Source organism: Peromyscus leucopus, chromosome 3 (assembly GCF_004664715.2).
Source record: "Peromyscus leucopus breed LL Stock chromosome 3, UCI_PerLeu_2.1, whole genome shotgun sequence".
Lineage (NCBI taxonomy): Eukaryota > Metazoa > Chordata > Mammalia > Rodentia > Cricetidae > Peromyscus > Peromyscus leucopus.
Genome location: NC_051065.1, coordinates 96,038,014 through 96,062,550, shown reverse-complemented (window position 1 = coordinate 96,062,550; position 24,537 = coordinate 96,038,014). Strand labels below are relative to the sequence as shown.

General features: G+C 35.8%; 1 protein-coding gene across 3 annotated transcripts in view; it reads right to left on the bottom strand.

The window, feature by feature from the left end:
• The window catches only part of Lrrtm4 (leucine rich repeat transmembrane neuronal 4), a 788,581-nt gene extending 771,060 nt beyond the window's left edge, over positions 1-17,521 (bottom strand). The window contains exons 1-3 of one of the 3 annotated variants that reach the window (XM_028871388.2): positions 17,177-17,521; positions 16,672-16,754; positions 13,284-14,830 (exon numbers count right to left, since the gene is read on the bottom strand). In XM_028871388.2, coding sequence (XP_028727221.1) covers positions 13,284-14,830; positions 16,672-16,675 — 1,551 coding nt within the window. In that variant the 5' untranslated portion in view covers positions 16,676-16,754; positions 17,177-17,521. The remainder of the gene's footprint in view (positions 1-13,283; positions 14,831-16,671; positions 16,755-17,176) is intronic. The other 2 variants (XM_028871389.2, XM_028871386.2) reach the window with 2 other exon arrangements.
• Positions 17,522-24,537: the final 7,016 nt, after the last annotated feature.

Here is a 24,537-nt window from a genome sequence, read left to right as displayed (position 1 = left end):
GGAAAGCTATACAGAGAAGCCCTGTTTCGAAACAAACAAAAAACAAAAACATAAAACAAACAAATAATAAAGAAAGAAAGAAATTGAGACTGGTAATGAGGTGGCTCAGTGGGGTGCAGTACTTGCTGCTAAGTCTGGTGACCTGAGTTCAATCCCAGGGACCCACATGGTAGGAGAGAACCTGTTCTTGCAAGTTGTCCTCTGACCTCGACCCATCTGCTGTGGAACACAGATACACACACACACACACACACACACACACACACACACACACACACAAAGAGAGAAGTAAAAACTTCCAATAAATCTCAAAGAGTGTTTATCTGGAAAGGAATTACTTTACTATAGGAATTACTTTACTATAGGAATTCAAATATTTGCATGAGAAATTAAATGTATAATTTTTAAAATATACACCTAAATATGTATAAAATATGCCTCTCAAAAACAAAAACTACAATGCTAAAAATATCTGTTGCATTTGGTGTCAATATTTATAAATTTGTTTTATAAAAATGTTTCTATATTTGCCATAAGAAGAATTTGGCTGAAAGAGTGCTTTGTCTGTTACTGCAAAATAACATGTCATTCGATATGACTACACACTAATGGAGATAAAAATATATTCTTTGTTGAACCAAAGTAGGCTGTACAGCAGTAAATAACTTAGTGTGTTAGACAAGTACATGAATTTGGAAAGAGAGAAATGAGGAAGGGGATTGGAGGAGTTAAAAAGGATAGAGCAAGAGGTGAATTTGATCAATACATGTATGAAATCTTCAAACAATAAATACAAAATTTAAATATGGGCAAATAAAAATAATTTATCAAAATCAAGAACAAAATGTTTCAATGTGTATCATAATTTAATAGTATTCTAGAAGATTTAGGTGTTAGAATATGTAAAAAGTAAGAAATACAGTTTTTATTTTCATATCTTCTATTTAAATTTATGAACTAGAAATTTTAAAATCACTTAATAAAACTAACAACATGAATTGATATTATAATAACTATATTGACATTTTAGAGTGATGTCAGGCAGCTGCTGTTTAGGTTAGAAGAGGCTGATCGCAATGGAGCCTTGAACCACTGTCCTATCATCCACAATGATTCCTTTACACAATTAGAGATTTCTATTACTTTAAAAGGTTTTCATTGGCTCACATAATTGTACCTAAATTGAGTGTGTGTGCATGTATGTGTGTGTGTACTTTCAAGAGAAACATACACAAATATGAACATTTTTATTTCAATTGTACATTTCAAAATAGAAGTAAGATAGTCTTTATGAAATTTATGTTGAATATAGTTATTACAGAAAGGACACACACTTTCATTCATAAACAGTTAATTTATATTTGAGTTTAGGAATATGCTTCTAATACACTTCAGAAGGAATATGGACAACTGGCAAAAGTACAAAAGTGTCTGAAATGCATGAACGCTTCCATGTCCACCTCTATGTTAAAGATTCCGGGGGGGAAATATAACTCTTTAATGAGAAAAATAAATTAGTGTCTATTTTCCATCCTGTGCTAAAATAAGGTCTGAAGAGATTAAAGCTGAAATATAAAACTGAACATGTAGACAAAATGATCAAAACATAACGAATGCCTGCTATATCCACAATAGGAATTGCTATTAAAAGAAAAAAAAAACTGCTGTCATGGTTAGACTTGATGGCTGTTCAGATATTATATTACAAACAGCCAATAGCAAAACATGTAAGAATAAAACCTATTACATTAAACGCAGTGACTCAAACCAGGGATGTTGATGCCCATGTGCAATTCCAGTATTTGGGAGGTAGAGGCAAGAGAATCAGCAGTTAAGGCTATATAAGGGGTTTGAGACCAGTTTGAGCTACAGATCCTGTATCAAAAGACAGAATAAAAACAAAACCCCAAACATTAAGGAGCAAGCAAAACAAGGCTCTCAGACTGTTACAATAGACAATAAAGTTGGTGTGCATGCAGAAAAGTAGAAATGCTTCTGAATCACATGGACACATATAAAAAGCCATGTATAGTTTAAAGTAACTTGGAAAAAATGAGACAAAGGTTATTTTACTTTGTTTTTTGGGATCATGTATTTGCATGAGAATGTTGTTGAAGAAATAGTTGTTAGTAGCATCCAATATGTACATATGAAAATATGTACGTGTGGGTACAAGATAACATGTGGAAAGGAAAATAAGGAAAGGATATAGAAGGTGATATAGAAGGATGGAATGCAGATAATGGATACAAGTCACAAAGGAGGATATAAAGTTAATGGTTTTTCTAGTTCTAAATCTGTTATGGAATCTTTTTTTTTCTTTTTTGTTGGTGGGTAACTGCATTGATATATTTGATAGTGAAAGTGTAAAATCTAAATGTGAAATCCTACTGTTTGGGGTTTTTGTTTGTTTGTTTTTGTTTTTGCACAGTGAACTCACAGAGACCTTTCTCCCCCTGCCCCAACTCAAACAGGTTGTGCCACTAGGCCCATCTTCCTTAGGTTTTAATTTGCAAGTTCTCTACAGTAGAGTTTTAATTATGAAACAGAGCTAGTTATGAAGTGGGGACCTTCATTACTGTTTGACAAAAGGAAAAGTTTAAGGAAAATATGAAATATCCTATCAATATCATGAAATAAAACATATTTAGTAAGTATTTCTTTTTTATCATAAAATGAGGATTTTAAAGAATTTATTTTCTTTAAATATCTAGATTGCAGTATTACAGTATCAGGTTTATATTATTTATGACCCACACCTATACTCATCCACCTATGTTATGATGTGTTAGAAGTAAATATGTGAATTTCCCAAGGATTTTCCTCTGCATTAGCATTTTAATAGTTTTGCTTAATATTTTAATAATTTTGTCTTTCAAGACTTAAAAATAGTTATAAAATTAATTTATTAAAGTTATAACAGGAAATAAATAAAACTTTGAAGTTATGCTACATAATTTGTTTATATGTTTAAATAGTTATATCAGATATAGAAGTACTAATATTCATCCACCCATTGTTTAGTAGGAGTCACACATATATATTCTAACAACATCATATAATACAATGGAAATATTTTTTGCATGTAATTAGTCATTGTGTTTCAGTAGAGTTTAAGAAGAAAATTCAATGAGAATATAAACAGATATTATAATAATCCTAGTCCGTCTTTGTTTCCAGTGGCTGATCATACACACATTCCTGAGGAAAATGTTATGTTCCAGATGAAGGGAAATATAACGGAATACTGATTTAAAGTGATGCTTACCACATGTCATTTGAAAAGAGACACAACACTTGTGACCAGGGATGTTTAATTTTGATTTTGAATTGCAAATGTGCAAATTTTATATTCCTTTGCCTTTCAAGTTCTAATTTGGGATCTAATATTGTTTTCATTTTTTTAAAAAAATAACAATTAAAAGGAAAATAAATTTAGATTTTAGTAGCAAAGTCTGTGTCACAAGATGGACAGGAAAAAATGAGGCCAGGAAAATAAGGTTGTGGCAAATAGTGCTAAGAGGGTGTTCTCTGTGGTTTAGAATTTTCAGTAGGAATAGCTGTCATTTAATTGCTACCTCTGAGTACATTAGGATCAAAGGCATCAAGGGAGGCACTGGCCTGGGCCCATCACTCCATCACTGTACACATGGTGGCAGAGTTACCATAAAGATAGGGAAACAAAGGACTCAGAGCCTGAGTAAAGGAAGGCCAGCTAGAGGGTCATAGTGTCTCTAGGAGAAAATAATAGTAGGCAGCCTTATAGTTTGTATAAGCATAGGAGTGATAGAATAAGTTAAATGAAGTCTAGCTGGAACTTCTTAAAGAGAATTACATTTGGACCATCATTTCCCAGGTCTGAGCCAGTTTACTGACCTAAAAGCTACATAGAATGAACATCAGAGCCACTTGAGGAAGAAAACTGCTACCGTCCCCCAAATTCATATTATTTAACTGCCTGATTTTTCTCAAGACATTTGTAAAAGGATCTTCCAGAACTTATCAAGGTGACTGTGTTGAGAAATGATAAGTTATCAGACCATTGGTTATTCTTGAATATGATCTCTGATGGTAATTGCTGGAAATCTAGGATGCAGGATCAATGTGACTTCCAGAGTGAGGAATCAGGAGCTCATGTTCTTCTAACAGTGGGTCCCTCATCACATTACATGATTATGACCCTAGTTAAAGAACACCAGATTAAAATATCATGTGGACATCTCCATATTGGTGTGATTCAGCATGTTCAATCTTACAGCAAAACAGTTGTTAAACCTACTAAAATTAACATACTTTTTTCTTATCCTCCCTTCTTTCCCTCCCTCCTCCTTCCTTCCTTCCTTTCTTCCATTATTCCTTTTTTTCTTCTTTCCTAACAAGTATCTCATGATCACATTCTGACCTCAAATTCATAAACAGCTACAGATGATTTTGAACTTCCGATTCTCTGCTTCCACCTCTGGTGTACTGTGCTAAAACTGCCTGCTTCTGGAGATGATTGAAGAGAGGGCTTTGTGCATACTAGGTGAGCACTATACCAATGGAGCTCCTTTCTCAGCCCATAAAGTTATTTTATTTGTGTACTATGTCTGTGTTTTGTTTATATTTGTTAAGGATCCTGACTGCTGGTCCTTAATACTTTGCCCCTTAGTTAATAACATTCATTGTTAGATATTCCTTGAGAAAAGCTAAATGTGTTACTTTACACTACATAAGATTTATGGGACAAAAATAAAAATGAGGTAATGGATGTTTCTATAATAGAACTTTGGTTATAGACAATAAATATAAATATCCACAAGTATGAAATCTGACATATTTGTGTATCACTTTTAGAGATGGGTACAGGGTGGATAGATAACATAGATACATAGATAGCCATGTTCCACATATCAGTGTTTCAGTCATCAAAGAACTATTTATATAAGGAATACTCTACAGCATTAAATTTATTTCTGAAAATGAAGCTACCCTAGTTTGTCTTCACATGCACTGTCATATTTATACCATGATCCAGATTTTCATTAGGAAACAGTTCTCAGCATTCATTTCTTATGTAAATTATGTAAATACACAGTACAGCAGTATCACATCTTCTTTAAATTAGTAAGTATTTAAACCACAATCTGTATCCTATATTTTGCTGAAAACTCCCATATTGGAGATACAAATATATGGGGGAGCTAGAAGCACTTTTGGTTAAAAAAAAAAAAAATGAACTGAGCATCAATAGTTGATGAGACTTGGGATTTAGAGTCTTCTTTCTAACACATTTCTTTTTTATGGCTAGTACCAATAAAAGAATTATAAATATTGCTTTCTTAGGAAGGTGAATAAAAGTCTCAACCAATGGGATATTTTAAAAATCTTAAGGTATTATTAAGTATTACTGTACATGTACGCAAACTAAATTACAGCTCAGACAGGGGCCAGGAAGATCAGGTTTATTATTCAGGTTAGAAGAAACATAAGCAGAATAGTTGCTTCTAAATCATGTACATTATTGGCATCATTATAACTAATAATAACCAGGAAAATAATGCATCCAGATTAGATATTGCATTTTTAGTAGACAGGAAGGCTTCCACTTAAAAATCATTTATATTTACAGTGAAGGAGTGCAGAGTTTTCAAACAGTATCTCATTAATCATGTCAGCCAGTTACTTGGAAAGTTATTATCCCAGTTCAATAGATAGAAAAATTATATCATGGAAAGGTCAGTTACATATTTACTTGTCCAATCTTGGCAGAGCAAGGGGAGTCAGTTTCAAATACGTGACCTCTTTTCACCCTTTGGTCTAACCACTGGACCAATGTAAGACTGTTCTGTGTAGTAGGTAGCTGTCAACTTAAAACTGTCCATGGCTGACCCTCTCTGCTCTTACTTCTACAGATCTATAAACACAGAAAGAAATATCAATTTTTCTTCCATCACAACAACAAAAGAGAAGATGTAGGAATTATTAATTTCAATTTCCTTTTCCTCCTGTCTTTTGTAAATTCTTGTCAATTGTTGGTGCCAAAACTGCACAGATCAAACTGTTTATTAGTGACATCATCATAATCAAATTTAGGATATGAAAAGATGAATTTGAGAATTTCAATTGAACATGAGTACATTTAACACATTTGTTAAATCAGTAAGGAAAGCAATAAATCAACTTTTTAACAGTTTTCAACACTTCAAACATGTTGCAGTAATACTGATTTGAGAAAGAAGAGAGGAATGAGAAAATAAGACATTAAAATATTATTTTTTAAATTTTATTTCAATCTGATTCCTCTAATAACTTTTCATTATAAAACCAAGCAAGTAAACAAGATTGTTACTCCTTTAAGGTGAAATGTAGACAGTGAAAATGAATTGGTGGCAGTTGCCTTCCCTGAATAATGATAACTGTTGGCATTACATAAGTAATATTGACATGGTTGAGCTTTCAACTCCAAAATCCTCCTAATGAAATAATGTATAACTCTCTATACTTCAATATGCAATATGTATTTTACTGAGAATCTAAAGAAATAGCTCTCTTAAGCAAGTAGTTTATATTCACCTGATTTGAATAAAAACATTTGTCCATCCTTTAATTCAATGAGAATTGAAGACCCCTAACTTTGGAATATTATGTGAAAGTGAGCATTATAAATTTATGTGGAAGTTTTGAAGCTATAGCTACTTTCTCTTTTCATATGATTATCGGGACAAGACAATTAAAGAAAGGCAAAGTAAGAATTAATAAGATGGCCCTTATGTCTAGGGTTAATGAGTATATCTTTGCCACTTGCCCTGACATCTGGAAAAGGAGAGAAGGAAGAAAACTATGTCAAAGCATAATAAATGCTGCTTACAAGGTGGTAGTGAGCAGTATTCAAATTTCAGACTAATGTGGGACAGAGAAGAACAACCAAAGGACATCTGAAGTACTCCCATGACTTAGAATTCTATTCAATATTTTCCTTTAATACTTAAGGTGAAGACAAATCCCATAAACTCAGCAAATTAGTAAAGAACTAATTATACATAATCAAAAGAAAAACCAGCATTATTCTAATATAGGTATATTTATTAGGTTTCAGCAACAAGTATATGAGAGTATAAATATTTAAGTATATATGGATCATTAAAGAGAGTATTTCAGAATTATTTTGATGCTTATATTGAAGAACATTATTTATATCCACTAAAATATTGCTATGTATAAAATAATGCCATAAAATGAAATCACAGTATTATGTGTAGAAAAATTCATTATTTAGTGTTTGTATTCCATGTTTTCCCTTTAGTCGTGTTTATTTATAGTTTTTGGATAATATATGTCTAAATAGTTTTTAAATTTACAGTATTTTCATAACTTTTAAAATGATTTATCAGCTTTCCTGTTACTTCACTTCTAAATTTTATGTTGATAAATATTACAACAGGGCCAATGACATGCCTCAGTGGGCAAAAGCACTCACACCAAGCCTGAAGACCTGATCTGATTCCTCAGTCCTACATGATAGAAGAAAATTACCAACTCCTGAAAATCATTATCTGGATTCCACATATGTATCATTACATGCACGCATATGCAATATATATATATATATAATATATATATATATATTATATATATATATATATATATATATAAACATAAGTAAAATTATTGTTAAAAATAAACATCCTAATGCATATGTTGCAATCAAACATCTTTCTTCAAAAGAGTAATCTCTCAACTGTAGAATTTATTTAGATTTTATTTCTGTGTAGTGAAACATTATTTTAAACTTTTAGCAGGGTTTTAAGAGTGAAATGGGTACTGTATAGGAACTACCATTTGAAAACCAATGATTTTGATACAATAGAAAATACTGTGATTTTTATCAACCTTCCTCAACTCTTCCTTAATATTTCAATGGCTTATGGAGAGTATGAGAAAAATAGCCTCATAATTTCTCTCCCTTTTAAGAATATTGAGATTTTATTAAACTGACTGGATGAATTATGACTCTTCTAGTACTGTAGAAAGCAATTTTAATTTTTAAAAGGTATTCAACATCACTTCACATATTTCCCTTACCAAAAAGAAATATTAATGTTCCATAATCCCCAATGCTTGGTAACACACAAGGTGCCACACTACCCTTGATTTACTGAATCACAGAACTCCAGAGACATGAGCAGTCAGATGAGTCACCAATGCTGATGTTGCCAAACAACCTCTAAAGCACAGTGTTGTCTATGAAGGCAAATTTGAGGATAGAGATGATGTGCTTCATTCAATATAGAAAAAAAAATCAGCACTAAGAAAAATAATGGAATTATGTAAGTTAGTGTATTAAATGAAATCTATATATTCTTAAGTCCTTAGACTCCTCAGCTTGGATTCTCAGAGCACATGCTTCTAACCATGTCTTCAGATGCTGCTTACAGTGAATTCTAGAAAAGAACTGAACCATTTTAGTTAGTTAAAAAAAATTTTCCTGAATTTGTCATGTCAGATCTTGTTGGCAGCTGTCACTCCTCACAAGTACCAGTTTCAAATTCTAATGAAAACACCATTCACAAATAGATTTTAATTGGATCAAGTCAGACAATCAATATTTCTAAAAGACATCATACTTTTAAGTGCTTTCAAAATAAGTAGCTTCTTGGCAGAATGTAAGATACAAGCACAGGTATATATACCTCGATGTTTGGATGCTCATCATGCCAATGTGCGGCATATATATTTTCTCCCAAATGGGAGGATTGTATGACCACTCACCTGAGCAGCCAATTTTTAATAATTCAGTGTGCTCTTTCTTATTCCTTTTCTCATAGCCAAAGGAATAAAAATAGCTCGGTTTCTCCTGTATGTCTCATCTTTCTGGACTTAATTCTGTACATGACTGCAGAGATTTTACAGAATTTACTGGATTGAAGATTGCTTTGACTTGGGAAATCCTATGATAGTGGAATACAATACGAGTGATAGATCAAAGAAAAAGAATTAGTTAATTCCCTATCACAATAAAATGCCAATATATCATAGAGATTCAAATTTGAATTCATTAAATGCTTTTATAAAAATAGATTATGTGATTACTTAAAAACAATATTTCTAACAAACCTTAGTAATTCTAACTCCATATTTTTATTGATATTGAAAATAGTCATTAAGTCTAAAGTAACATATATTTCCCATTTTTCTCCCATATCATCTGTCTTCTACAAGTGTGTATATATCTATAAAAAGACATATGAATACACTGATGCATACATGTACACTTCTTATGTAAACACACATATACACAAATATATAGCTTCAATTATAATAGTTCACACTGACATAGTGTAATTCATCAAAATAAGAGTTGTATATTCTATAACTGTTTCAGTAAGTGGTTAATGAGACAATGACATTGGCCCAGTTCACCTAAGAACCCTCTTTCAATATGTGTTAAAAACTTCCTGTTCTTGGAAATCAATTTAGCAACCTAAAAAAGCCAACTTCTAAAGTGCCAAAAGGAGATAACATTACTTCTTAAGTCAATAGTTTGCACTTGACCTAATACCATCAATTATGTCTATACAAATTGTTAGCTGCAGCCTATACCATCTTGCTGCACAGTCATGAAAGACAAGAATAAACTGTCAATGTTATATACATATTTCAAAATGTGTAATTAAAATAACAAATATGTGAAAAATAAACAATTAAGTTGTCATACATACTGACATTCTCCTTAAAGGTAGCACCATTAGCATTATGGGATAGATGCTTCAAGATAAACTTTTAGGACTTCACATTCTAAACACTTTGCATGACGAATCTTGGAGACTTTTTTCATTGTCTTTCATGCTTCAACAATGGCACTACTTTAAAATGTGAAAGACAAACTAGAAGTTATTTCCATTTTCCTTCATTCACATGGGCTAATTTTGTAAATGTTATTTCTATCAGTTGAGAAAGCAAACCTTAGAAGAACCATATATTGGAAGGTTTGTTCTTTACAATACCTAGAGATGAAATGGTATAAAGAATGATGCATATGCAGTCATCATCTCTGTGATATGATTAATGAGAAGAAGTTGTATAATATTTCACAAGCTAGTTTGGAAAGTAATGACTGAAAGTGCCTCTGGTTTAATAACATCTTCCTAAGTTTTAGGTAAGTGTCATCAGCTTTGAGTTCATTTTGTTTAGTCCTTCCGAAGACAGGCAAATTAGATGACTACTCAATCAAGCACACTGATTTACTCAAGATGGTGACAGATACGTGTAAGCTTCCCATACTTATTCCATTAATCATATTAATCACTCACATCTATCTACTGAATTCTTCTTTTATAGATGTGAGAAATTTTTACTGCCTATCCAATTAAAATATTATCTCCCAATTTATTAGTCTGATATTTGCATATGAATTGTTCAAAACTGCCCCTTGCAAAACACACAGGGAAACATATTTAAGATGATATTTTCTGAGTGGCTGCTCACAGTTCCCATCTTAGTGAGAGAGCATAACAGTTTCTTGTTACTATTAACCAGACTAAGTGGGTATTTCAGCTATGTATAGTTTATGACAACTAAATGTATCACAGTTTAGTGGAATGACTCTTCCATTGAATACCTTCTTTTTCAAGACATTGTCTTAGAAATTTCACAATCACTGCAATGTGTTCTAGTGGAATCCTTACTGCTTTGATAGTTTCTTCTTCTTATTTTTTTTAATCACAAAATGGTATTACAAACATACAAATAATTGTTCGGAGTCTATACTGCTGATATTATGAATTATGTAAACAATGCCAAGCTCAAGACAGAATACAGTAACTGCTAAAATATCAATTTGGGAAAATAGTTGCCTCATTTCCTGGCTCTGTTTCATAGAGTACCTTTCATTAAAGGACATTCTCTTAACAGCAGAATGTTTTGTGACAAAGAGAAGATGCTGAGAACCTCTCTAACTGTCATTTCCTAATTTAAAAAAATCTGTCTATTACTAATATCTAAATATACTATGCAAAATAGGAGTGATATCTGCTTTATTGGGATATACTTAAATTTCTGAATAAAATGATGCTTTTTAAAGTTTAACTTTCTTAAGTTTTTTTCCTTGGCCCATTGAAGGCAATGTTGGGAAAGATATATAGCCAACCATCTTCCAAGTTCCAGGACAAAGAGTTTTCATCCCTAGTAGTTGCTACTTGACTCAACAGTATCATTACAATATTTTATATGCTACTTGCTGACCCATGTTTCAGTAATCAAATCTGCCAGTTCACTTTCATAGCTAGACAGTCCTCTTCTCAGCAAATATGGTATTCTGTTTTTTCAATTACATTTTTATGAGATAAAAGATCTTTCACATCACAGTAGAGCCCAGGAATTTTGAAAGAAAATATCTGTAATTTCACATCTCTGGAAAAATTTTAGGACACCTGTTTTCTAGCCCTTCTTTAAAGTCTTTCTTCCTTCTTGGTGAATTTTGACTCACCATTCTAATCCAGAGAAAATAAATGAGTAGACATGGATTTTTAATTAGCTTTTATGGTACCAACCTTTCAAGGAAACAGAGATATGACAAATACCTAGAATAAAATAAGATGAAATTGCATTCTGAACATTCACCTCTAATGCACCAATGTGGGCTTGCAAGAAAAACATCAAGCCTTGTTAGACTTTCATAGAAAGATTTTATTCTCTTTAAGGGCATTTGCTTATACAGGTTTCTTTGGGGGATTTATTGTTTGGGATTATGTCTTTTATTTTCAGTGGTACACAAACAAGAAAAAAAGAGAAAGAGAAAACAAACTCAGCAAAGAACAATTAAAAGAGTCCAAACCGTACTAGGTTTGAGATTATTTCAAATTCACCACATCTGAAAACACTCATTAAAGTCTGTATTTGGGTCTGTGGAAAACTTGGTATGTGTTGCCAAACAACAAATTATGTTTCCTAACTGATATAAGGAGCATTAGAAAGAGCACCATCTTTAAACACTCATTTAAACTCACTTTTGAAATTAGGTAATATCATATACTAAAAGAGAAAATTGCCAGAACCAATGTCAATTCTCTAAAATATTCTGGCAACAAAACCTGGTAGTTGGATGTTATACAGTATGATTTTACCAAGGAAAGACCAACATACATAAAATATAATTCAAGTACAAAATGGAAGTGGGAGATCACTGTTCTATTCATGTAAAGTGATCTGGTAAGTGATCTTTTAAATTAAATACTCAGGAACTGGACCAAACTTATTTTCATATAAATGAACAGAATCCAACATGAAATCCAGACACGCCTTTGAGGATTCTATGCAAATGAGGAAGACTCTAGCAAAAGTTACACCTTTTAGTCATAAATATTTGCATCACTTAGTTTTGAGTCAGATTGACAAGAGTGCATGTCATTTCTTTTGAGGACGATAGCAAAGGTGACAAGCATACTCTGTGATGCCCATCATTATGTTACTGCCAAGTCATCCACCAGAAGTTGGCCTTCTGTTAGTTACCAGAGGAGCAGGCAAAATATGGAAATTCAGCTTCTTTCCCATAAAACACAAATAGCCAGCACTTAAGGAACCTTTGGAAAGTAATCCATGTCCCAGTAATAAAAATAAAAGGAAAGTAATGACAGCAGAAAGAAAGCATCCTTAGAAGATTAATATCATTCTATGCAGTTCTACAGCAGGCCTTGGATATTTATTCTCTATGCTGGCTTAACAATGAAAGACACACATGTGGCATGGCTGTGACTTCCTGGTTGCATGCTTTAACTCAAACTAAAAGTTAATAGCAAAAAAAGTCAATCCTTGGGTCAAATGCTCTTTGGTTTAAATCTTTACTATCTCCTATCATTTTGGTTTCCTTTCTTGAATTTTAAATTAAGCTGGCCCTTCCATCTTCAACCCATTATAAAAGTCAATCACCAAGAACCAGACATAAATTTCAGAATGGTTTTGTTTGTAAGAATTCATGTTTCTAAGTCCAACCCCTTTATACAAACTGTTTTAGGGGGAAAAAAAGATAGGGAAAAAAAAAAAAAAAAAACAGGTGTTTTAACATAGTATTTTATTACAACTTAATCCCATCCTTAAATGATTTTCTTTCAAGTTTCAACCATTTTTTTTAAAGTAGTCAGTTTCCTGGTGGTTGCAATTTAATTAAGTAACCTTTCACACTGAGCAAAACCCCAAAGTAAAAGGGTCATTAATCTTTCTAGTGATTAGACACACCGCTAGAGCCTCAAACATTTACCTCTCCTTCCCCGCAGTAGAAATGGTTTTAGGAGGATCACGGTTCATACCTCACACTCCCTGGAGCCAGAGATGGTATATGTGCAGGGACCAGATCCATTAACCGATATATCCATGGTCTCAGAGTTCGTTGGCTTGTAGTCCACGTAGTATTCCTGTAAAGGGGAATTCATTTGTCTCTCTGACTCCCTTGCCTTTTTCCGCCGCCTCTTCATAAGCGAGTGCTGTTGGAGTTGTTTCATACTGGCTGGATACCTTTTCCAAGACACATAGATCACCAGGAGAATCATGGCTACCGAGAGGAACAGAGCCACACTCCCTGCGATGATTTTGTGAAATGACACGTGCTCGTACTCATGATCGGTCCCTGGAATCTGAAAGCCCGGGGATGGACTCGCTGACTCCAGGGTGGCTGGGATGGCATCAGGTTTGAAGATGGTAGGTTTGGGGATGAACGGAGGCTTCTGGGGAGTTTGAGGCGCCAGGTGTGATCTTTCTGTGTTGACCACCTGGACCTCGGAGCAGATGTTGTAAGTCTCCACAGCATCGCTGACCTTCTCGCCCTGTATGTGCTTAGGCCCTGCGCATATCATGGTACTTTCTTTATTCCCTTTGAAATTCTTCAGCCAGTAGAACAGAGGACAGATGCTCCGACTGCATTCCCACATGTTTCCAGACAAGGTGATGGATATTAAGGATATCCATGCATTCACGGTCTCCTGGGAGACATTGGTGAGCTTGTTGGAATCCAAATTCAATTTTTGCAAATTTGGGAGGCATTTAAATGTCCCAGGCTCGATCGCTTGGATGTCATTCCCTGATAGATCCAAGGTGTGCAAAGAACTCCAGGTCCAAGTTAGGCCTTGGCTGACAGAGCGGATCCGGTTCCACTGCAGGTAAATGGATCGCAGGTTGAAGAGACGAGGAAAATGCGCAAAGTTGATCTTTGAAAACTGATTGTGCTCCAGATGGAGCTCCTTCAACTTCAGAAGACCAGCAAATGCATTTCGGGATAAGCTTCTGAGACGATTGTAACCCAAATCCAGAAAGTCAAGGTTCCTGCAGTCTTGAAAAACCCTTATGGGCACGGTCTTTAGGGAATTAGATCGCAAGTGCAAAATGATGAGTTTCCGGAGGCCTTTAAACTGCTCAGATTGCAAGGTCTGAAGTTTGTTGTAGGAGAGATCCAGGTTGCGGAGATTGGGGACTGGGTGAAATGTTTTATTGTGCAGATAGGTAATTTTGTTGGAGCTTAGAATTAATTCTTTCAGTCTGCGGATCCCTTGAAAGGCATCTTCATCCACTGAGCTAATGTAATTATGGTCAAGATAAAGCCATATAAGCTGGTTAAGGCCGGCAAACTGATTGGATTTGAGTTTCTGAATGCTGTTGAACCTTAAGGATAAACCTTGTGACCCTCCAGAAATGTTCTCAGGGATGTCTGCAAAGGCGTGAGACTCACAGTACACAATCTTGCCATCGCATCTGCAATTCTTCGGGCAAGCTCTCTGAGCCCCCGTCAGCATAACCAGCAGCAGGGTGGGAAATAGCACCAGAAACACACTCATGCCTTTCAGCTGCGTGATTAGACGGAAACCTACAATGGCAAAGAGAACACAGATGCACACTGTCAAAGAGTCACAGTACAGCACTAGTGGCTCATCGGGATCAGGAGGGTCCGGTCTAGTATAAGAATGAGATAGTTCATTTAAGAATACATTTCAACACAAATATTTTCTTTCCTCTAGAAAGCTCCATGCTTGCTGTTTAGATTTCATTCTTTCTTCCTTCATCTTCATAATATCACAGAGCTGTAGAACTGTGAAAAACCTCTCTGAGTTTCAAGAGTTCTACTCCATCCCAACCCTGAAAAGCCCAGGGCATTTCTTTTTCCTGAATGCTAACATTTGAATAACAATAACGTTTGGCTGTCACTGTATTGACCCATAGGACTACACTGCATCTTTCAATAAGGTCAGAAACATGACTTAGGAAACCTGGTTCTTGTACCTCTTTCCTATTTGAGCAAATAGGCTGTGATTTAGCAAAAGAGCTTCCGGGATGCTGTCAAAGTAATCCAAGTTTGCTCTGCCTGAATTACCTACTGACTGCATACAAGGGTTGCAATCTCTGAGACCTGAAAAATGGCATAGGAGTATGCACAGACAGCCCACAAAACATGGTTCATAACAGTGTAAGGTCCCCTCAGTTGGTTAATAAACATACATTATTGCATACCTTGGCCTCATGCCCAGAGACACACGAGCTAAGATACGTGATTACCCATACCACAGCCACCCCCAGCTCTAGCTAAGACGTCAAATTCTCATTCAAAATGTGCAGAATATAAACTAATCGTGTTATTAGAAGATTGCATGGGTTTTTTCCTCTATATAATTGCCCTTGCAAATTTGAGAAATAAACAAGGAAGACCACTATCTTCACCCCAAGCATCCTGACCTGCTCAAGTCTCTCACTGACTGTTTTTTCATCTCTCCCCTGACTCCATTAACTTCAGAAAGCCTGCAAAGTTGCAATCTATTAGCATTTATGCCGCATTTTCAAGTCATTGCATGCGATGGGACTCTTCTCCTCCTTCAACAGTAGGTATATTATTTCTTAATGGGGAAGAGAAAGACAGACAGACAGAGAGAGAGGGGGCTACTGCAGGTTGCAATTTCTTTTCTTCTTTGGTAGTCATCTTTTAACCAAGAGTCAATCAGCCTATATCCTAGTCTAAAAATTCTCCCTCTCTAGAAGAACTGTCTTTTTTTTTTTCTTTTTCCTCTTCTTCGTTTATTTATTTACTTATTTATTTAAAATTAACTTCATCTTGCACTCGGTCTTCTAGTCAGCTACAGACTCATTGAAATACAACCCAGCTCTCCCAGACAGGAGAAGGGGGGGGGGGAGAAGCCAGTCACACTCGAAAAAATAAAACTGGCAAATGACTACTGGAAATTTGGAAGCCGTATTCAGGATGCAGCTTCCAAGATCAAACAAGCCTCCGGGGCCACCACTTACAAAGTAGGGACCCCACCCCTGCACACACACACATACACACAGCCAAGTGTTAACAGTCGTCCTGACAGCAACCTGAACACAAGCGTGGCTCATATGATCAGGGAACAGAAGCAAACACGGTATTTATTTCATGCTCCATTCCCAAGCTGTGGGTACGCAGACGCTAGAGACAGTCTGAAAGCTATCCCTCCAGAGTGTGTTTAAGTCCGCGTTATGCATTTATGGATTTAAAAAAAAAAAAAACTGCCAAAAGAAAAGGATCTAAAAATATAATAGCAACTCCAGTGAGACAACTGGCAAAGTGGAGGTTGCTGCTTTGTGCCTGTTTCCTGGTCTTTTAGCAGCAAATTCCCAGTTGAGGATGAGGGGTTAGGATCAGCTTTGCTAAGACGAAAACAACAAAAGTTCGCTTACCCATCCTTTGTCATCCAAAAAACGTCTGCCCCCCTCTCTCAGCTTTCTTCTTATTTGGTCTCTCCTGTAGAAATCACCACCACCTTCATGACACAGTGCAGCTGTCATTCAAACCATTCTCAGCCCGCATGTGAGCCAGTAGCCCCATGTAAACTTCCCCGGAGAGAGGACAGGCAGGCAGACACACACACGAAAATAATATAGATATACATATACTTAAAAAAAATCAGCAGGGGTGGGATGAAGGGGCAGGAAAGAGGAAGCCGCTCGGGTGCGGGGGTCGGAGGGGGGAGGGCCTCTAGGCTCTGAGGACCATTGTATAATTCACTAGGGACACATTAGCAGTAAATTGGCAATCTGTGAAAAGAGCTACAGCCCATCTCAGAGGTAACCAACTTCTCTGTGGAAAAAGAGAGAGAGAGAGAAAGAGAGAAAGAAAGACACGGGAGAAGGGGGAAAAGAAAAGAAAAGAAAAAAAAAGAAAGAAAGAAAATCCTCAGAATACCTGGCATTCCTTATTGTGCTGGCTTTTGCCATTCCCAGATAAAGCAATTCATCCTCAGGATTTTTCAGTTGTTGAAGCAAGCAGGCCGCCTGTGCTGTGTGAGACCCCAGTTTAAAAGCTATGCGGGCTAGGTTTATCCATTTAGCTGGTCAGGTTGAAAGTGTTTTGTAGCTGTGCTGAGAGGCAGCCCTTGTCTAATTCAGAAGGCTTTCCGGAGACTGATGGTGCTCAGAGCTGGTTGGTGCTAATGCTGGAGTTTGTGATACACTGAGTGCCCTCCGCTGGAGAAAACAGATTGCACATTAAAGACGGGAACAAGTGAGCTTGTCAGGGCTGTGCAGCCTTCTCTGCTCAGAAAGGGAAATTAAAGGCGCAGGATCACTTTTCCCCCCTCTCTCTCTCCAATAATATAAATTGTGAAAGGTTCCTGTCAGGGTTTATGCTTCACAGCTGCAGCAGATGTTAGCAACTCTCTCTCTCTCTCTCTCTCTCTCTCTCTCTCTCTCTCTCTCTCTCTCTCTCTCTCTCTCTTTCTCTTCCAACGTCTGTGAATTAGTAGGTTTTGAAAGTTGTTATGGCCTGAAATGGTTTTCTGTGTGTCACAGATGATACTGTCTCATTTGCAATGACACACGTAGTTCCTTTTGTATTTATGATTGTTGTTGGTTTGCCTTTATTTATATTTTTTAAGATAGTGACATAAGGAAGATCTCCTACCCAGGAGAGGGCACAATATGGTTATTTTTAAAAGTACTTAATTGTGTGAATTTTATGCCTAATCCCTCCATTCTCAGACTTTGTCAATAACATCTATTTTGTCTTCAATTTTGTACGTTTATCAAGTGATTTATAATATGATTTTGTAAAAGTTCATATATTTAGCCTTAATACTTTGTCAGATATACTATTTTACCAAGTGTCTGTGTACACAAGCCTGAATTTCAGACAAGAGTTGAATTAAGGCTTTTCAACTTTATTGCTGGCAATTTGGGGATGAACTTTTTCTTATGCAAATTATCTACTGTGTTGCACAATCCACTATGAAAGAAAGGAGTGCTTCAGTCCTATGTGATCATGGCACTTCTCTAAAATTTGCAGGCTATCCTAAAATTAGGACTGACAAAATCATAAGATATTAGAGGTGAGTAATTTTTAAAAACCTATACACTTTTTTTTTGTAAACTTCTATGGAATGCTTAAAAATGATAATAATACTTTATCTCCACTTAAAGAAGTATTTTATGTATATGGGTATTTTGCCTGCATGTATGTCTCTGCATCAAGTGTGTGCTTGGTGTCTATAGAAGCCAGAAGAGGGCATGAGATGAACTGGAACTATGGAAAGTTAAGTCTCCTTGTAGATGCTGGGAATGGAGCCTGGATCCTCTCCAAGAGGACTACATTGTCTTAACCACTGAGCCACATCTCTGGCCCTATATGTCCATTGTTGTGTGCCTTAATTTTACTTATTTCATAATTAATTGACAGACAATAATCCAAGAATATCTAGGATATCCCAAGAAAATAAATGCAGTGTAATGCACAGAAAGTCATCCAGGTAGGACTGTACATCTAATTTAGCAGCTTTGAGAACTTCAAAGGGATTTTATATAAACATCTACAACTGGTGTCCATCCTGGCAAATGGATGGTTTTAGAAATACTTTGGTTTTATATTAGATAATCAAATAGTATTTATTAAAATAGAATAAAGAGATGAATAACACCCATTATTTGACTCAGATTTATGAGCAGAAGGTATAAAACAATTATCTAATTACTAAGATTTCTCCAAGAACAAAAAAAGATATCTTCTGTCCCCTACATACATCCCTCCCATTAACTGATACCTGAGTTTCTATTTTAGAAATGTGTGCTTTTAGCTTAAAGCTTAATACCTGTTAAAAGGCAAATTCATACCATAAGAGGCAATGTTATTATGAGTACTGAAAAAAAATAAGTCAATCAATGAAAGTAATACTCATACAATGCCTTCAAAATATTGTAGTTCACATGGAGACACAAAACCCACCCATATATTCGATAGTAGTATACTGGCTAAGGGGAAAATATTGATTTGGAAAATAAAAAGGGCACTCTACCAGTAAAAATAAAAGAAACTTTTTGATTGGCTGACTAGATATCATGTATAAAGTAGGGCAAGTAGAATTAGAGAACTCAAGTACTAGAAGAAAATGAGAAGCAGTGGGTTTATTTCCAGGAATATTTTCATTTGCGTGGGGGAAAAATAAAATGTTCAGAGCAGATTTCTGGTAGAAGATGGGAATAGGGTGTATTTGATTTCATCTGCTGTGATATTTTGTCTATATTTTCTAGTTTCTCATCTCATGAATATGTAGTTAGTCATGATGTTTATCTATCCACATATGTGTAAGTTTTCTTTTGTTTGAATCTACAATATGAGAACCCCTTTTGACAGTTGATTCGAAAAAATCTCATTTTTTTGTGTGTGGTAATTTGGTAATAATTTGCTGAGAGTATGAAGATCTGTGGCTGGAGAGATAGCTTAGTAGTTAAAAGCATTTTCAGTTCTTGCAGAAGGCCTGAGTTCCTTTCCTGGCTCCAATATCAGGAAGCTCACCATGCCTCTACTCCATCCCCCTCAGCGAATTTTAGTTGCAGGGGAATGCAGAGCCTCTGCCCTCCTTAGGTAATCATGCTTATGTGCACTTCTACACACAAATACACATAGCTAAAAGTAAAATAAATCTCTTGTTTTAAAAGTATTGAGATCTAATAAATACTGGCAGGGCATGGTACATACACACTTGGAGGCATCACAACACTCAGGAGCCTAAAGAAGAGTCCAGACAATCCTGGCCTATGAGCAAAAAGGTGTTTGTTTTAAAAACAAAGTGAATAATCCCTTAAGACCTAATAGATACTGCATTGCAAAGTTGGTGCCATATTCTATTCTTATTTTGTAAAAGATGTAGTCAAAATGTAAAGATGCAACAAACATACTATGATGATGTAAAGAGATACTGAGTGGAATGGAAGACATTGTATGAAAGATTTGTTTGAGAAAAGCCTGCCCAGGTTTTCCTTCTCCCAAGAATGAACATGTGTGCACACACATGCACTACACACACACACACACACACACACACACACACACACACACACACTTCACTCAAGAGAAAATGTTGATTTATCACGTCCTTAGACCATTAAGCACAGAGAAAATAACCACTGTGGGCTCCTTTTTGTGTGCCCCACATTGAACCCCCTGTGGAAATTGTATCTGATTCTTGCTGAGGAAAACCAAGAGAAGATTAATGGGTTTCCTAGAACTAAGGAAAGTTAGGTTGTATTGGACACATCTTTCATGTTCAGCATTTGTCTGGATAAAATCATGAATATGAAGCTTCCATGAAAGAGAAGATGGCTAAGTATGAAGTCAGCTTGAGTCCATCTCAAACCCTGATAAGAGATGCAAGAGGATAAGTCTCACTGTTTACTTGGATAAAACAAACAAATGGACAAACAAACAAATAAATTAAAGACAAATGTAAGTCAACAAAGTATGGATACATACCAGAAAAATACAAAGGAGAGATCACATTTGTATTCATTAATGGCAGAGAGGCTATTGATGAACTACCAATAAACTTAAGAACAAAAACTTTTCACTGTCTCCTAGGCTCACAGATCACAAATGTTTACAATAGTTTAAGTGATTCCAGTCATGGGAAGGTCAAAACAACAGCTATAAGTGTGGAGGAAGAAATCAAGATAAGAAAATTAAAGACCTGCTGTGTTGTTCTCAGGTAGAAGCCTGTCTGCCATTGATACTCAGTGAAGAATTTGAGAGGAAAGCACGCTTTCCTTATAGTATGTTGCCCAAGGCAGTTCTCAATCCCAATATGGCTCAAAAAGCCAAAAGATTAGAAGCCTCGGACATAGGACATAAAATATGAGATTTGACTCATAAAATGATCCTAACACTTTTGCCTACTGATGGGACTTCATGAGGAGCAAGGAAGATTCTTTTGTTTTGTACCTCAAATACCTTTTAGTGCCTGCAACTTGGAATATGCCTGCATTGGAATGCTCATTACTTTCAAAATTGTAATAATATTTGATAGTGACATGGGACATTTGTCTATTTGTACATTTCTGTTTTATATCAAGCATGAACCTGTCTAATTATAAATGATAAAAAGTGCTTTAAATGTGGATTAAATAATTAGTAAATCAGTTGGTCAATTGCTCTGGCAACCATCAATAAGTCAATAAACCAAGAAGTTAGTTACTATTCGTAAATAGTCAATGTCACCTTCAAAACTTTCCTTCTTCCCTAAGATATTACTTGTTCTCCCTTTTAAAGGTCAATATTGCTAAAATCTTAAAGATACATGTAAAAGATACCTCAACTCAAACTGTTTGAAAAGAAAATATTATTTTAGATAGGTTCAATGAAGATTCCATAGTCAGATAGTCAGCCCTAGTTGTTATCCAGTTCCTTAGGCTCCAATTCTCACAATTAACTACCAATGTCTTTTTCTCAGTCTAATTCTTGTTACAAACCCAGCATGGTGGCTCAAGCCTGTAATCTTAGCACTGAAGCAACTTAGGAAAAAGGATGGCACCAATTCAAGCACTGTGCCTTGCACAGCGAGAACCAGAAACATGAAACCAAACAGCTAAAACCAACAGAAAAAAGATTTCTGCTTCATTCAACCTCTCTCTCTGTCTCCTCTCTCTCTCTCTCTCTCTCTCTCTCTCTCTCTCTCTCTCTCTCTCTCTCTCTCTTTCTCTGTAAAATCCTCACTTTATGTAGTGAGTCTGATTCCCACCCTGACTTCCACCACACCTTTTCTTTTTCTCATAGCAATAGTTTCCTCCGATCAGAAAAATGAGATCTTGTGGGTGGTTGAATTATACAGATTCTATGCTTTGATTGGACAGGGCAGTAACTTCCAAAAACAGACTGAAAATGGGAGGAAAAGAAAGAGGAAAGAGGCATGCAGTTACAAAATGATAATATATAATTTTAATGGATCTGCCCTGAAAAGAGTTAGGGACCACAGAAGGAATACTTGGCACATACCACTAGACAGTGAGCAGAATAGAAGAACATCACCCCAGGCCAAGAGGTTAAGAAAGAAGATCAATTTCATCTTCCTCTGACTAAAGCTCAAGACCTTAAAGCTATGTTCTGGTGTTAGGATTGTTTATATTAGCATTATAAATGAGAGAGAGAGACAGAGTTATCAATGGAGGGTGGCATACATAGAAATATTTACAAAGCAAATAAGTCACAGGCCAACAAAACACAGAAACAAAAATAACAAGCTCAAAACACAAGTGTATTTAACAGTGTAGTTTCACAGTAGCTTCTTGTGGCTAGCTAGTTTTGATACTGTGCATGCAGTTTCTGTATCTGGGGTCCACATTACTTGCGCATCTCCTAGAGAAGGTGGTCTTTGAAATTCTGTGTTGATATATTTTAAGAGCAGAGTATGTATGTGGATATTCTCTGTTCCTACTATTCTAGCTTTGTTTATAATGTGCAATTTGAGAGGCTGGGATTGGAACATAGGCTCAGATTCCTCAGGGCTTATGTGTTTACAAAAGTTATGGTATTTTTGTCTGCTATTGCCAAAGAGTGGTGGGAATTCTGGCCCCCTAACTATGTCCACTTGGTGCAATGCCATAAACTTTGATCTCCTCCTTTCCCTATGTTGAATTCCCCAGAAAGAGTTGAGTGGGCTGGATTATGCAAGGGGTAGACTGTAATTTCCCTCACTCCATCTGAGAGTTTAACTCATCATGAAGAAATCCACTCAAAGAGATCAAGCTGCTGGACTCAAACACCAGAAGATGCTAGAAAGCAACCACATAAAATCAAATGAGAGACAAATATACAGTAAAAAACACTGAATCCTAGTAATAATAGAAAATAAATTGGCAAAAATTATAGTATAAAGGGGAAAATTTTAATTAGCAACAAAAATTAATAATAAAGGGGAGAAAATGACATTCAACAAAAACATTTTTAAAGGAAGATAAGAACCAAGAGAAAAACTTTGATTAAAGACTAAACTAAAAAGGATAAAAATAGTAAGGACATATAATTAGAAAAGAAAAAATCAATTTCTAAAACTTCTGCCAAGAAATTGTAGTTGAATTGGAATTACTGTATTCTTGTCTTCTAACACCAGAATCTCCAGGTTTGGTGTGGGTACTGGCTCCCAGCTGAGCTCTAGCTTAACTCTCTTCTTCTACTAAATATGGGAATGCAAAGGCTGAGCCCTGGCTTGCCCTTTTCACCAGGTCTGTTAGCATAACAATTCCCCACTATGTTACAATCATTTCAGAGATGTTTGCACACCAGGAGTGTGCAACATGTTTTGATGAATATTGATGGTACATGAACTAAGTACATAACACTTGCTCTTGTATTTTCTGTCTGTGTACATATTAATATGGCTAAAGTTAGTGAGTCTGAAATCCAACAATCTTCAGAAGTACATGAATAAGCAGGCAGATGATCCTTCCAGACACCCTCAGTCCATGCTGGGTAAGTAAATGCCTTACAGGGGTTCTTGTTGCATTTCCAAATGCCTTAGAGAAAAAAAAAAAAGCTGATATACTATGAGTCTTATGCTGGAAAGGATATGGAAGTTCAAGCTGTGTGATCCCATGACCTTGGTTTCTATGCTTTCAAACTTATCCTCTGTGTCAAATTCCATGTACTAGGTCTTACTAGCCACAGACAATGGGACCACTGATGACCACGTCTCCCATTGCCCCTGCTTCTTAGACATCTAATGAGGGTAGTGATGGAACAGTATCTATATAACACCAAATCTCACTGTTACTTCTCACCAAGTCAGTGTAGTAAGATAAATGCAAAAACACTAAATTAAAAAAAGTTTTATATTTTCTGAGCCCAAGAGTAATCATCTGATTTGAATGTGGTGGTTAGTTTTAATTGTTAAGTTATAACAATCAAGAATTACCTGGGAAGAGAGTCTTCCTGAGGCATTTTCTACACTGCATTGGCCGGTGAATCTGTCTGTGAGGGACTGTCTTAATTCACTTAATTGCTATGGAAAGAATCAGCCACTGTGGTTGGCACCATTCCCTAGGAAGGGTTTCCTGAGCCAACTAAGAGTGGAATTGTAGAGCTGAGCATAAGCAAACAAGCAAGTGAACATGAATGCTGTGTGTGCTGTTTTAAGGTGCTAATACCCTTAGCTCTACAAGTGGTGTACTTCTTGTACAGGCCTAGAGGCCTACAAAGTTGGCATCCTCAGCATTTCGCAGTGGCTGCCTGTGTAGCTTCTGGAGAGTGCTAGACATCAGGATTCCTCTGCACTTGGCCTCAGCTAA